The following is a 14339-nucleotide window of genomic DNA, read 5'->3' on the forward strand; positions in this document are numbered from 1 at the left end:
ATGCTTGGGCTGCTTCTGAATCTTGGCTGCAAAGAGCACAGGGTGCATTTGGTGGGAGTGCAGACTGGCGCAGCCACTGGAGAAAGCATTATGGAATCACCTCAGAAGATTCACCAAAAATGGAACTGCCTTAGGACCAGCCTTTCCTAAGAGTTTCAGGGGGCGCAGCAGCAACCGGGAGACGTGCTCCTGTGCCCTAGATCTCTGTGCTCTGCACGCACCAGCTTCAGGCCCGCTGACAGCTGGAGTTCAAGGCTGCGCGGGGCCCTGTGGCTGGAACGGCGAATCCCCTCCTCCCTGAGGCCGCGGGCGGCCGGGAGCCACCGCCCGGGAGCCACCGCCCAGGCGCCGCCCGCGGGGAGCGCGCACTCCTTTTCCTGGCGGAGGGAGCGCGCGTGGCCGCGTGCGCCGTCACCAGGCGCGTGACGTCGCGAGGCCGGCGGGCCGTGCGGGAGCGGCGCGCGGGGAGCCGCTGTGAGGCCGGGGACGAGGGCCGCGCGGCGGTGTGGGTCCCAGGGCGGAGGCGGCGCGGCGCCCGCGCGGAGAGGGTCGGGGCGGCGGGACGCGCCGGCGATGGGGAGGCCCGGGCCCCGCACCTCTCCCGGGCGCGCGCGCGGCTCCGCGGGCGTCCAGTGACCGTCCGGGCGGGGTGCGCCGGGCCGTTCGCCAGGGAGCCGCGGCGGCCTCATGAGGAGCGCCCGGGGCCGGGCCGGGCCTCGCTGACCCCGGCCCCGCGCGCGCGGCGGCCTCTCCCGTTCCGCCCCGGCCTCCCGGCATGAGCGTCCGCCGGCCCCTGGGGCCGCGGCTGCCCCCACCCCGCAGCCCGCGGGCGCGCTCCCGGCCGGCGGCCCCGCGGCGCTGATCCCGCCGCTCGCCCCGCCGCGGCCATGGAGGTGGTGGGCGACTTCGAGTACAGCAAGAGGGACCTCGTGGGACACGGGGCCTTTGCCGTGGTCTTCCGGGGGCGGCACCGCCAGGTGAGCCGGGCCGGGCGAAGGGCCTCCGCGGGCCTCCCTGCCTCCCGCCCGCGCGGCCGCAGCGGGGCCGGGCCCCGAGGGCGGCGGGCGGGGCCGCGGGTGACCGCGCTGCCATTGTGCGCGCCGTCGGCCCGCGTGTTGGCAGGTGCCGGCGGGGCCTGTTCTGCGGCCCCGGCGCCGGGCAGCGCTCCACCTGCCCCGGCCGGCGGGTCGGCGCCGGGTCCGAGCGCCCGGACGGTGCGGGGGACGCGCGCCCCTTAGGCGCCGGGGGAGCCTTCGCCGACCTCACTGGGCGCCGCGCGGCGCGGGGTGGACGCACCTTCGGTGTGAACCCGCTCCCGGGGCCAGCACTGGGCACCGGGAGGCGGAGATCGCACCCCGCGGAGAGCAGGCTGCTTTCCGTTAGCCCCAGGCTTTCTCAAACTCGGTCCCCCCTGTCCCTGCAGGGGTCCCTCCACACCCCGACGGGCGCCTGGGGTCCCCCCTGTCCCAGGCGGGGTCCGAGTGGGAAAGATGGTTCTACGGTCCCTTTTCCAGCCCAAATAAACACGAAAGCAGGTTCAGCTGTTTTTATGTTTGTTTGTTTTTTAAAGTTTTTCCTGTTTTGAAAATTAGGGTCATACAAGGTTTTAGAATTTAGAGAATTTGGAAAGTCACCTCGGGAGTGGACATAATCTTAGAGGGTTTGGCAGTTCTGATTGTTGCCAAGGGGCTGGCTTTGTTGCTTATCTGATCAAGTGATAAATGCTGCTTTTCATTTGTTTTGAAAATCACTTAAAACTCAAGAAAAAAATAGTTAAAACACGGCTTAATCCTGCCAAGCTATCAAATACTGTTTTCAGTTAAACATACTACCTTCTTTTATTATCCGCTACTCTCCATAACTTCAATGGTTGTAAACTGTTCTCTTTTCCACCTACCACTGGTTACTGTGTGATCTCCGTATTATCATTTAGTGGCTGTCTGCAGGACATGAGCTGTTACACTGTAAGTCATGAAATCACTTTCCAGTTGTTGGTTCTTTTCCACTTTCCCCCCCTCAGTGCTGTACATGAATTTGCTAAAAAGCATCTTTAAGCTTATAGATTTCCCCCCCATTGAATTATTTCCATTAAATAATTTCCAGAAGTAACACTATTTTTTTTTTCTTTTCAGAAAACTGATTGGGAGGTAGCTATTAAAAGTATTAATAAAAAGAACTTGTCAAAATCACAAATACTGCTTGGGAAGGAAATTAAAATCTTAAAGGTATGTTCCTTTATGTGATATTTCATACTGGGTTAAAACTTACTTTAAAATAAACGAATATATGTTGACACACTAATTTTGGTAGTTGGACTCAAGTTTGAGAATTTTCACCTGTTGCCCTTATTTTTGCATGCTCAGTTTTTTGAAACATTGAAACTGGGAAGCTATTTTTTTTTTTTTAAATAGGTGTTTTCAGTTCTTGTCTAATGCTTAGAGTGATTTTTGTGAAAACTCCTAATTTCTTTCATTCTTATCCCTGTTTGTTGTGTTACTTACTGTCTGGAGAGAGAGCAGGCCTCCCTTATACATCACTGACCTCTCCTGGTGATCCCTCTCCTGAGACAGTTGGAGAACTGGGTGCGCTTGCAATCTTATTTTCCTTGCAAATTGAAGAAAGTTAGTTTCCTTAGATCACTCACAAGCAATGTTATCCCAGTGAGATGCTTTAAGGACAAAAAGAGTCCTAGGGTCCGATAAGTCCTCCTTACTAAGTACTTCTTGGAGAGTTTCAGAGCAGTGGCTCATTGAAGAAAGCCTGAAAGTGATGCAGTGAAGAGGCTGGTGTAGGTGTGCTTAACCCAGCGTGTCCCAGACTGCTGTGAACCTGGAATGCCAGTTTTCATCAACACTGCTGGGCTTTGGACAGTTCTTTGAGCAAAGAATTACACTTTATTTTCTTCCCTGCAAATAATATGCTTCTTTTAAACATTTTCCTATTTATTTATTTATAATCCTCACCTGAGGATATTCCTCCATTGATTTTTAGAGAGATTGGAAGAGAGGGAAAAAGAGAGAGAAATATCCATGTGAGAGAAACACATTGATTGGTTCCCTGGCTGCAGGAGCCTGACCAGGGCCCAGGCTGGAGAGGAGCCTGCAACCGAGGAATGTGTCCTTGACCGGAATCAAACCCGGGACTCTTCGGTCCGAAGATTGACGCTCTAGCCACTGAGCCAACTGGCTAGGACTTTTTTTTTTTCTTTTTTTTTTTTTCTTCTTCTTTTTAAATCTTCACCCAAGGAGTGAGGATATTTTTCCCATTAATTTTTAGAGAGAATGAACAAGTCAGAGGAGGAGGGGGGAGAGAGAGAGAGAGAAACACTTTTATGTTAGAGACACTTAAATTGGTTGCTTCCCACTCACACTCTAAAGGGAGCTGGAGATTGAACCTTCAACCAAGGTGCCCTTGATTGGGAATTGAATCCAAGACCCTTCGGTCTGCAGGCCAACACTATAACCACTGAGAAAACCGGCCAGGGCCTTTTTTTTTTTTTAATCCTCACCTGAGGATATGTTTACTGATTTAGATAGGGGAAGGCCTGGTCAGTGAGGCTTAGTTGGTTGAGTGTCTTCTCTGCACTGAAAGGTTGCCGGTCCCATTCCTGGGTCTGAGCACATTGATGTCTCTCTTTCTCTTCCCTAAAAAAAGAAAAGTCAATTAGGAGGGAGAGAGAGAAAGTGAAAGAAACAAAAATTTGAGAGAGAAACTGACTCCTGTGTGCACCCCAAACGGTTCGAACCCTCAACTTAGGTATGTGCCCTGGCCGGGAATTGAATCTGAAACCCTTCTTGTGCAAAGACAACGCTCCAACTAACAGCCACCAGGCCAGGCATAATGTGCTTTTAAGAAGCACTTTGGAATTTCATGACACTATTGCTGTTAGAAATTATATATTAAATTTAAGAGACCGGCAGAAAGTCAATAGTCATACTTACTATGACATTTATTTTGTAAATGAGAATACCTTGTTAAAAGTCTAAAAAACAATAGTGGTGAAAAAATATTTGGGCCCCAAGTAAATTTTGATGAGGCACATTTCTTACCGTCTAGTAGATTGAATGTTGTAATCTAAAAGAACTGTAGCATACTAGAGATAACATATATGCATGTGTATGTGTATGTGTACTTAAATTAATTTTTATTTGCATATTGAAATATATTAACATTATTAGAATAAATACAAATATTTTGAATTCTTAATTTTCTTAACAGGAACTTCAGCATGAAAATATCGTAGCACTCTATGATGTTCAGGTACCTTATTTTGGATTTTTATTTTTTAAAAAGCTTTCATGTCAATAAGGAACTTACATTATTTTCTATTTCCTAGACATTTAAGTGACTCTTGATTGAAAATGGCCTTATTCTTGTTGAAAATATATGTAACTTGAGTTATATACTTATTAAGACATTGTTTAAAGTAGCATAGAGCAATAGGATAAAATAAACAATGTGCTGCATGGGTAAACTTTTTAGCAAGTGATGATACACTAAAGGAGTAGTGTTTTATTTATTTATTTATTTATTTTTATTTATTTATTTTTTTAAATATATTTTATTGATTTTACACAGAGAGGAATTGAGAGGGACAGAGAGTTAGAAACGTCGATGAGAGAGAAACATCGACCAGCTGCCTCTTGCACACCCCTCACTGGGGATGCACCCGCAACCAAGGTACATGCCCTTGACTGGAATCGAACCCGGGACCTTTCAGTCCGCAGGCCGACGCTCTATCCACTGAGCCAAACTGGTCCTGGCAAGGAGTAGTGTTTTAAAGGTCAAGCAGAGGAGCATTGAAACCAGACCTAGCATTTCGCAATAAATGTAGGAAGGACTATTGTGGACTAATAAAAAAATGTACAGAGCATTTTTCTTACTGCAAAAGCAATTTGCTAATTGTAGAAATATTATAAAATAAGTAAAAAGGGAACTGCTTATTCATATCCCAGATATATCTGAGATTATCATTGTGGCATAATGTAGATTTACATTTTATTTAGAGGTGGAAAGGCTGGTTTCTGACGTTATCTTCTAAGGCAGGGTTTCTGTGTTGTCAAAATTACCCTTGGGAATCCTTTTAAAAAGCCCATTTTTGGAGCAACTTAATATTTCTAGGTGGAGCCCCAGAGCCAGTAGTTGGCTTATATTTAGAGGGCATATTGTATTTTAAAAATCCTCCCTTTAAATATCACAATCACACTTGGCTAGTGTGGCATCCACCCTGTGAGATCCGTTCTCATTCCAGAGCCGCCAGTGCATCACTGACATGATGTCATTCTTTTGTTTTGCTGGACAGTTGATCTCAGTAAATGGATGGGTTATGTGATTCTATTATACTATATTTCTAGCTAGAATCTTTTCTGTCTGTACTTGGATTATCAAATTCATTCACTTTGTACGGTTTTGAATGGCTACTATATGCTAGACATTGTTCTAAACTAGGAATAACCAGTGAGTAAAAGTCCTTGCTCTGTGTGTATTTAATGTTAGTGGGTGAGAGAAGATGGACAGCACTAGATGTACATTTTTCTCCAGATAGTCATTTTTCATCAAGTCATACCACATCACAAAATATGTAACTCATGTTGTGAGATGTTTAGGTTTTTCCTATTAGAGAAAAGTGCAGTGAGAATAATACATTTATAATAAAAGTAGGTTTACAATTGTTTATATGGAAAATAATACAATTATTAATAATAATACAAGAATAAACTGCTCTGGGTAATCACAACTATAAACTTATTTTTGCCCATTGTATATACTTACTGAACATATCTGAATTTCTTTTGAATTCACTTTCTAGAATTGAAATTACCCGGGCAAATAGCAGGCACAGTTTTAAAGTTCTTTGATTGTAGAGTGTGATTGCTTTCTAAAAAATTGCAATTTAAACTCCATGCACAGAATATGTGAGTGCTATGGGGAGTGTTTTATTATCTGTTTAAATTGGTATAACTCATTTCTTCATTCCAGAAATTCAAAGCAGCATAAAAACACAGTGGAAAAAAGTTTAAAGTCAAAACCAAGTTCATCTCACAATTCCCAGTGGAAGTGTCAGTTCTCCTCAGAGCTGTTTGTAAAACTGGTCTTAGTTTCTGTTGGTAGCGGGCATCCAGTGGTACAAGTCCTTACCTAGAATAAAATTGTTAAGTATTAACTCTTACTTTTCCATTTTTGAGACGCACAGAAAATTTAATTGCATGCACAGAATATGTGAGTGCTGTGGGGAGTGTTTTATTATCTGTTTAAATTGGTATAACTCATTTCTTCATTTCAGTATAACACTACAGGGCTAAATTATAACCTTATTTACCTAAAACCATTTTGTGGCTATTTGCATTGTTTCTTATTGTTTTCCTATTAGGGATAGTGCTCTACAGCATGTACATACATCTTTGCTTATTCATGTGTTCCTAGAGAATAGTACTAGATGTGGGATTACTTGATTGAAGACATTACTACTAGAGGCCTGGTGCACGAATTTGTGCAAGGATGGGTCTGGTCAGGCCAGTGGTGGGGAGGGGCTTCGGGCAGTTGGCCTGCTGGCCCCACCCCCGATTGAGGTGTTGGGGCCAGTCAGGGCCCAGATCAGGCTGGTTGGCTGCCGCAGTGTGCATCATAGCCACTGATCGATCTGGTCGTACTGGTCTCTGGGCTTTTATTTATATAGATATTGCCTTCCAAAAGGTTGTACCAATTTATTTTGACCAATAATGGCCCATGTTTTAGTTTTCTTTTTTGACAATTTCATAGGAGAAAAATACCTTAGGTTTTCTTTTTATTTTGTAAGTCAGTGCAATGACCATCTTCATGTTTTATGTGTCTTTTCATATTTCTTTTGTGACTTTTTCCTGTTGCTGTGCTGGGATGCTTCAGTTGTGTTCATTTTTCTTACTGACTTTTGTGATCAGTATTTCTTGAGCCAGGAAAGGAAATGTGGAGGAGTATGAACAAAATAGAAATGGGCCTTGACCTCGTGGGACTTAGAGCAGTGTAGTGGGAAAGATGCAAGAAGCACACAGTTACTAATCCTCAGTGTGCACAGTGCTGGGAGGAGGCCTGTAGGAGAAATCTGGAGGGACATAGGGGGTTAGGGAGTAGGGCAGTCAGTCCGCTCTGTGCAGCTGAGAAAGGATGTTGAAACAGACTTGATGGAAGAGGGAGCGAAGGCTGGGCTTGTGTAGTGGGGGAAGAGCAAGTAGGGAAGCTAAGCTTCCCCAGCAGATGAAGCCTGTGAAGAGCAGACAGGAAAGGCCAGGGTTTGGGGAACTGGAAGGATCATGTGGTAGGAGTGCAGGTGAGGGAGAGCAGTGTTAGGTGATGCTGGAGAGGGTCACAGGGCCACATGTGATCTTCATTCTAAGGGCAGTGCAGAGCTATGGGCCAGTTTGAAAAGCAGAAGCGCGGTTTCATGTCTGCTACAAATCTTTGAGCATTCTTGGCACGAGATAAGTATTGTCAATAGGAATACCTACATTAAGGTCAGTGATCTGGGTAAATATCCATCTCTTGGTAATTTTTGCCACAGGGAAGAAAAGATGGCTCATTTAATAGACGATGCTGGCAAAACAGACATCTGAGAAAAAATAAAGTTGGACCCCTATTCTCATTTTCTAAAATAATTTCCAAATGAATTAAATTCTTAAATATATAAAATAACTAATAACAATCTTAGAATAATATTTAGATGACTATGTATAGTCTAAGAGATAGAAAGACATTTTAAATTAAGGAAAGACATTCAGAAACTATAAATGTAGGGACATAAAAATTTAAAAATCGTATTTTATGGCAAATAATAACACTAATCTCAAACATTATGTTGAGAAAAGGAAGGCAGTTATATACAGCTACTGTATGATTCTATTTTTGTGAGTTTCAAGAAAATACAAAACTCAGCTAGGGTGATAGAAATCACAGAAAGAAAAATGGTAGCTGAGATTAGGGCAAAGGGGCATGAGGAAACTTCTTTAAAAATAGGTTTTTATTGTAGGGAGAGGGGGGAAGAAAGAAACATTGATAGGCTGTCTTTTGCACACTTCCTACTGAAGTCTGAAACCTGGACATGAGCCCTGACTGGGAATTGAACCTATGACTTTTTTTTTTTCCTTTTTGTTGTTGTTGTTATTGTTAATCCTCACCTGAGGATGTTTTTCCATTGATTTTTTAGAGAGAGCGGGAGAGACGAGGAGAAAGAGGGAGAGAAACGTGGATGTGAGAGAGACACATCCATTAGTTGCCTCCTGAATGCGCCCCAACCCGGGCCTTGGATTGAGCCTGCAACCGAGGTGCATGCCCTTGACTGGAATTGAACCCGAGACTCTTCAGTCCGTGGGCCAATACTCTAATTACTGAGAAACTGTTTTTGACTGTAACTACGGAAGAGGCTGATGTCTTCTTAATGACTGTTAAAAAGTTAGGACTTAGACATTTGAAGAATTATGGGCAAATCAGGTTCAGAGTAGGTGGGTGCTTCATTATCAACTTACAAATTTTAGGTCAGTGATGGTCGAAAGAGGGTTTTTTTCCCCAGCACCACCAACCAGTTAACTTAATTCTGACACTATCCACCCAGAGATAGCATCGGATCACACAGGTTCAAGGTTCAGTACTACAGACTGCCCCTCCACCCTTTAGACACTAATGGCCAAGTTCAGGTTGTTGCCAGAATTCTGACCAACCTCTCTCCCCTTGGGTTCAGTTAATTTGATAGAGCAGCTTACAGAACTCAAAGAAACATGTTACTTACAAGATAATCTGTTTATTATAAAAACTCATTTCTCAAACATCTCCCATTTCAAATAACTTGGATCTTGACAAGTTGTTCACAGAAAAAATGTCTCAGTTGTCGAATGAAACAGGTTTTCTACCTGACAGCTCTTTCAAGCGGATACCTCAGCATGACACAGAGCATCTCTCAGGCAGCAAACGAGGGAATGTTTTGTTTTGTTTTTCTGGCAAAATCAACTATTTGCACAATTTTAAACCAGAAAGAGGCTACTAGAGTGCTAATGTTGCTAAGAGTGTGAAAGAAACTGATCACAGACAATTGAAGAAGTAGAAAAACTTGTTGATTTGTATAAGTGAAAAGCAGTGAGCCAGAGACAGCCATTTTTGGGGACAGTGCTAAATGAACCAGCAAAGATGCTGCATGCTGACCTGAAATATCTCTGGACCAGGTGCTAAAGTGATGTGTTTAAGGCTCGTAGGGGTGGTTCGATAAATTTAAGAAATGTTTGTTTATAGATTAAATAGTACATTAGGCATGGACTGTATGTAAGAAAGGTTAAAACAGGGAATTGTTTGGATGTCTGGAATGGATTAGTTCAATTTACATGATTTCTAAGGGAAAAGCTATTCGGTTTTTTAACAAATCGCTTCTCAAATAACCTTCTGGAACGGATTAAGTTTGAGAACTGAGGTTCCTCTGTAATGGGAACTGCCAGATGGGAGCAATGCATAAACAAGGTGTGCTTTTTGGGTACGGCACTCCCGTCGAACCTTCGTGTGCTCACTAGCCTGGAAGCTCTAGGAAGCTCTCCTTTGGGGTAATTGTGGAGTCTTTGTTATACAGGCACAATTGATTAATTCATTGGTCATTGGTAATTGCACTCAACCTCCAACCCTATCTACTCTCTGAAGGTCAGGGAGTGGGATTAAAAGTTCCAAACCTCTAATTACATTTGGTCTAGGATAGTGGTCGGCAAACTCATTAGTCAGTAGAGCCAAATATCAACAGTACAACGATTGAAATTTCTTTTGAGAGCCAAATTTTTTAAACTTAAACTTCTTCAAACACCACTTCTTCAGGCCATGGTATTTTGTGGAAGAGCCACACTGAGGGGCCAAAGAGCCACATGTGGCTCTCAAGCTGAGATTTGCCAACCACTGGTCTAGGAAATCAGCCCCCAATCTTAGCTTTCTGAAAGTCACTTCATTATCATAATAAAAGACATCACTTTGGATATTCCAAAGGTTTTAGGAGCTCCGTACCAGGAATAGGAACATAGACCAAATACTAGCTAATAAAAGAGTAATATGCAAATTAACCATCACTCCCTTATACCAACAAGCCACACCCACCAGCCATGCCCACCAGCCAATCAGAGCAAGTATGCAAATTAGCCCCAATCAAGATGGCTGCTGCTACAGAGAGCAAGTGGAGGCTTGGGTTTTGCTGGCAACGGAGGATGCTGAGCTTTCCACACATCCTGGCTGGCCCAGGCCTCCACTCCAGGCTACAAAGTTTCAATTATAGAAGATAAATCCCAAGAAAAATGGCAGCCACAGAGCTGGAGAGAGCAGGCTAGGGTTGCCCCCGGTGACTGAGGAAGCCAAGCTTTCCACCTGCCCTGGCCACCACTCCAGGCGAGGATATTTTTCCATTGATTTTTATTTGTTTATCTATTTATAAATATATTTTTTTGATTTTTCACAGAGAGGAAGAGAGAGCGATAGAGAGTTAGAAACATCGATGAGAAAGAATCACCAATCAGCTGCCTTTTGCACACCCCCTACTGGGGATGTGCCCGCAACCAAGGTACATGCCCTTGACCGGAATCGAACCCAGGACCTTTCAGTCCACAGGCCGATGCTCTATCCACTGAGCCAAACCGGTTTCGGCTTTCCATTGATTTTTAGAGAGGGTGGAAGGAAGAGGTGAGGGGAGAGAGAGAGAGAAACATTGAGAAACATTGATGTGAGACACATTGATGGTTGCCTCCCACATGTGACCCTGTTGAGCCTACAACTCAGGTATGTGCCCTTGATCAGAATCTAACCCAAGACCCTTTAGTTTGTGGACAAGTGCTCTAACCACTGGGAAAACAGGCTAGCATCTGGCTTTCTTTAAAAAAAAATTTTTTTTTGATTGATTTTGAGAGGGGGTGGGGAGAGAGAGAGAGGTAGGAGGAAGAGGAGGAAGAGAAACACATCAGTTTGTTGCTTCATTTATTTTGCATTCATTTATTGATTCTTATACGTTGTCCTGACTGTGGATTGAACCTGCAACCTTGATGTATAGGAATAATGCTCTAAACTAGGGATGTCGAACTCAATCAGAGAAGGGGCCAAAATCTAAAATCCAGCCTAAATCGCGGGCCGAATGGTTTACTGAACAGTCATAAACTGACAATGTCATAAACTGACATCGGAGTGCAGTGATGACAGCGCAGTGCGGGCCACATTGCAAGGCCTGGCAGGCCGGATTTGGCCCGCGGACCTTGTGTTTGACACATGTGCTCTAAACCAACTGGCTTTCTCTATTATATTTTGTATCTCTAAGATTTTTCTGCCGGTTTAGTATAATCTGAGAGGAAGAGTCCTGGATCGAAATAAAGGAACCTGAGTATAGAATACTGTTCTTATAAAACACTTATTTTTCTTTTTTAACATCACCCTCCTAAGTAATAGTGTAATGGGAATGATAATCCAATCTTATTTACCCTTAGGATGCTATGAGGCTGCCAAGTACTAAGTAACCTTGAGAGGAGTAAGTTTGAGGCCTGCAGTTGCATTTCTCTTTTCCTATGAGATAACCTCATAGGAGTTTACTGAGGATTAGAGGAGGAATTAGGAAAAGTAGCAGAGAAATGTACAGTATGGGTCTTTAGAACCAGGAATTTTTCGTTTAATAGTTCTCTTGCTATTAATTCTTTTGTTACCTTGTAGTTCTCCACTTCCACATGTTTGAATTCTTCTGGAGATAACCATCTCCTTGAAATTCACTTTATTATTATTTTATTTATTATTTTGAAATTCACTTTATTTTTTTAAACTAGAAAATGAATAGGCTCTAAGTGGGAAAACAATTCAAGTGGTTTAGCAGTATATAAAGTACCTCTTCTGAAGCCTCTTTTTTCTTTTTCAGAAGGAACCTTGTTGTGTTCCACCCACCCTAGTTCCTCCTTGACTTAAGAGGCTAAAAGAAGCAATAAAAATGGCTTGTTGTTATGGTTTCTCCTTTGTTTCTCCCTCTCCCCATTCCTCCATGTTGAAATGGATCTCACTTGCTGGAAGTACTTGGATCATGGGTGTGTGCAAGCCCAGCTTTAGTAGATCCTGCAGTGTATTGGTTTATACTCCCAAATGTCTGCCACCAGGTGCTCCACATCCTTGACAATTTTGAACATTTGGTGAGGTACTTATTATGATAATGATTTTAATTAGAGTTTTCCTGATGACTGCTGGTTTGAACACCTCTTGTAAGTTTATGAGTCATTTAAATACCTTCTTTTTGAAATTCCTATGAAAGTCTCTTGCCTGTTTTCCTGTTGAGTTGTCTTTTTGTTATTAATTGCTAGAATTCTTTATGATGGTGGGTATAAATCTCTTTCCAGATATATCTATAATAATAAAAGTGTAATATGCTCATTAGACTGGACGTCCTTCCGGACATCCTTCCAGATGACCTTCCAGATGAAGCCAGGGCTGCCTGGGTCCCAGGTGCTTGCCGGCAGTTGGAGGGAAGCCCAGGCCCTGGTTGCCAGAGGGAGGCTGGTGCTGGTAGCCAGGGGAAGGAAGATCTACTCTTGCATGAATTTCATGTATTAGGCCTCTAGTTTTATCTAATAAAAGAGCAATATGCAAATTGACCGTCACTCCACGACACAAAATGGCCAGCCCCATGTGACCAAAAATGGTTGCCCCCATGAGGATACAAGATGGCTGCCACAAGATGGCTGGCGGGGAGGGCTGTTGTGGATAGTTGGGGGTGACCAGGCCAGCAGGCGAGGGCAGTTCGGGGGGATCAGGGCTGCAGAGGAGAGAAATTGTGAGTGATCAGGCAAGCAGGGAGGGCAGTTAGGGGTGACTGGGCTGGCAGAGGAGGGCAGTTGGGGGTGATCAGGTCTGCAAGGGAGGGTAGTTAGGAGGGACCAGGTCTGCAGGGGAGGGCAGTTGTGGGCAATCAGGCAAAGCAGGGGAGGGCAGTTAAGGGGTGACAAAGCTGGCAGAGGAGGGCAGTTGGGGGGACCAGGCCTGCAGGGGAGGGCAGTTGGGGGAGGACCAGGTCGCCAGGGGAGAACGTTGGGAGGGAACAGGCCTATAGGGGAGGGTAGTTAGGGGAGACCAGGCCAGCAGGGGAGGGCAGTTGGGGGTGACCAGGCTTGCAGGGGAGGATAGTTAGGGGTGAAGACTGGCAGGGGAGGACAGTTAGGGGTGACCAGGCCAGCATAGGAGGGCAGTTGGGGGATACCATGCCAGCAGTGCAGGGCAGTTGTGGGGAGACCAGGTCTGCAGGGGAGGACAGTGGTGGGGGGACGAGGCTGGCAGCAAAGGGCAAATGGGTGGGAACCAGGCCTGCAGGGGAGGGCAGTTAGGGGAGATTAGGTCAGCAGGGGAGGGCCGTTGTGGGGGGACCAGGCCTGCAGGGGAAAACAGGGGTGACCAGACTGGCAGGAGAGGGCAGTTAGGGGTGACCAGGTCGGCAGAGGAGGGCAGTTAGGGGTAATTGGCCTGGCCAGGGAGCAGTTAGGCATTGATCAGGCTGGCAGTGGAGGGGTTAGGGGGTGATCAGACTGGCAGGCAGAGGCAGGTGAGCAGTTGGGAGCCAGTAGTCCTGGATTGTGAGAAGGATGTCATTCTGCTGGTTTAGACCTGATCCCACAGGGGTATGATGTCACAGGCATAGGCAGGGCCTTGTAAATTTCTCCACCCTTTGGAGTTTTTTTGTTTGTTTGTTTGTTTGTTTTTTGCAAAACCTGCCCTTGGAAGTCTCCAAAAGAGATAAGAAAAGCCGTAAATAACAAGTTCTTTTGTTCTTTGAAATTTACTACTTTGTTGCAAATAGTTAACTTGAAAAGACTTTTTTCTTGCCTTTTTACAAGCAATCTTGGAACCTAACTAGCCTTTGTTTTAACTCTAGGCTACACACCTTACAAAGGTATAAATTTCTTATTTCTTTTGGCAGACGGAGACTTCCAAGGCAAGATTTGAAAAAAAAACAAAAAACTTTTAATACTCTGGTTTCTCTTCAGATCGCATAAATCTTTCGCCTTTTACAAATTTATACCTTTAAATCTGCCCCAGAATTTTAAAGTTTCAACCTAATACAGTAAAATCACAAATCAGAGAAGAGCAAATGATAGACATTTTTATTAGCTAAGTAGGCTAATTTCCTCCATCATAGAGAGCAAACATCTCTGAAAAAAATAAATCTCAGAAGCACTGCTTAAGACCTTTGCAGATTATCATGGCATTCAGCCTTTAATAAATCAAACGTTTTTGGCCAGACAAATCAACACAAGTGCAGGATAAATCAAAGTAGCTTTCACTTTTCCGGGGGCTCTCACACTTGTATTTATAGACCAGTCAATGAACAGATAATTATGCAA

At 44.6% G+C, this 14339-nt stretch overlaps 1 protein-coding gene across 3 annotated transcripts in view; it reads left to right on the plus strand.

Annotated features, from left to right (window-relative positions):
* The first annotated feature begins 380 nt into the window (after window positions 1-380).
* Window positions 381-14339, plus strand: part of ULK2 (unc-51 like autophagy activating kinase 2) — a 101281-nt gene continuing 87322 nt past the window's right edge. For all 3 annotated transcript variants that reach the window (XM_084861425.1, XM_084861426.1, XM_084861427.1), the window contains exons 1-3: window positions 381-977; window positions 2133-2225; window positions 4219-4260. In XM_084861425.1, coding sequence (XP_084717551.1) covers window positions 888-977; window positions 2133-2225; window positions 4219-4260 — 225 coding nt within the window. In that variant the 5' untranslated portion in view covers window positions 381-887. The remainder of the gene's footprint in view (window positions 978-2132; window positions 2226-4218; window positions 4261-14339) is intronic.

The sequence above is a fragment of the Pipistrellus hanaki genome (assembly GCF_964339955.1).
Source record: "Pipistrellus hanaki genome assembly, chromosome: 16".
In the NCBI taxonomy this organism is placed as follows: domain Eukaryota; kingdom Metazoa; phylum Chordata; class Mammalia; order Chiroptera; family Vespertilionidae; genus Pipistrellus; species Pipistrellus hanaki.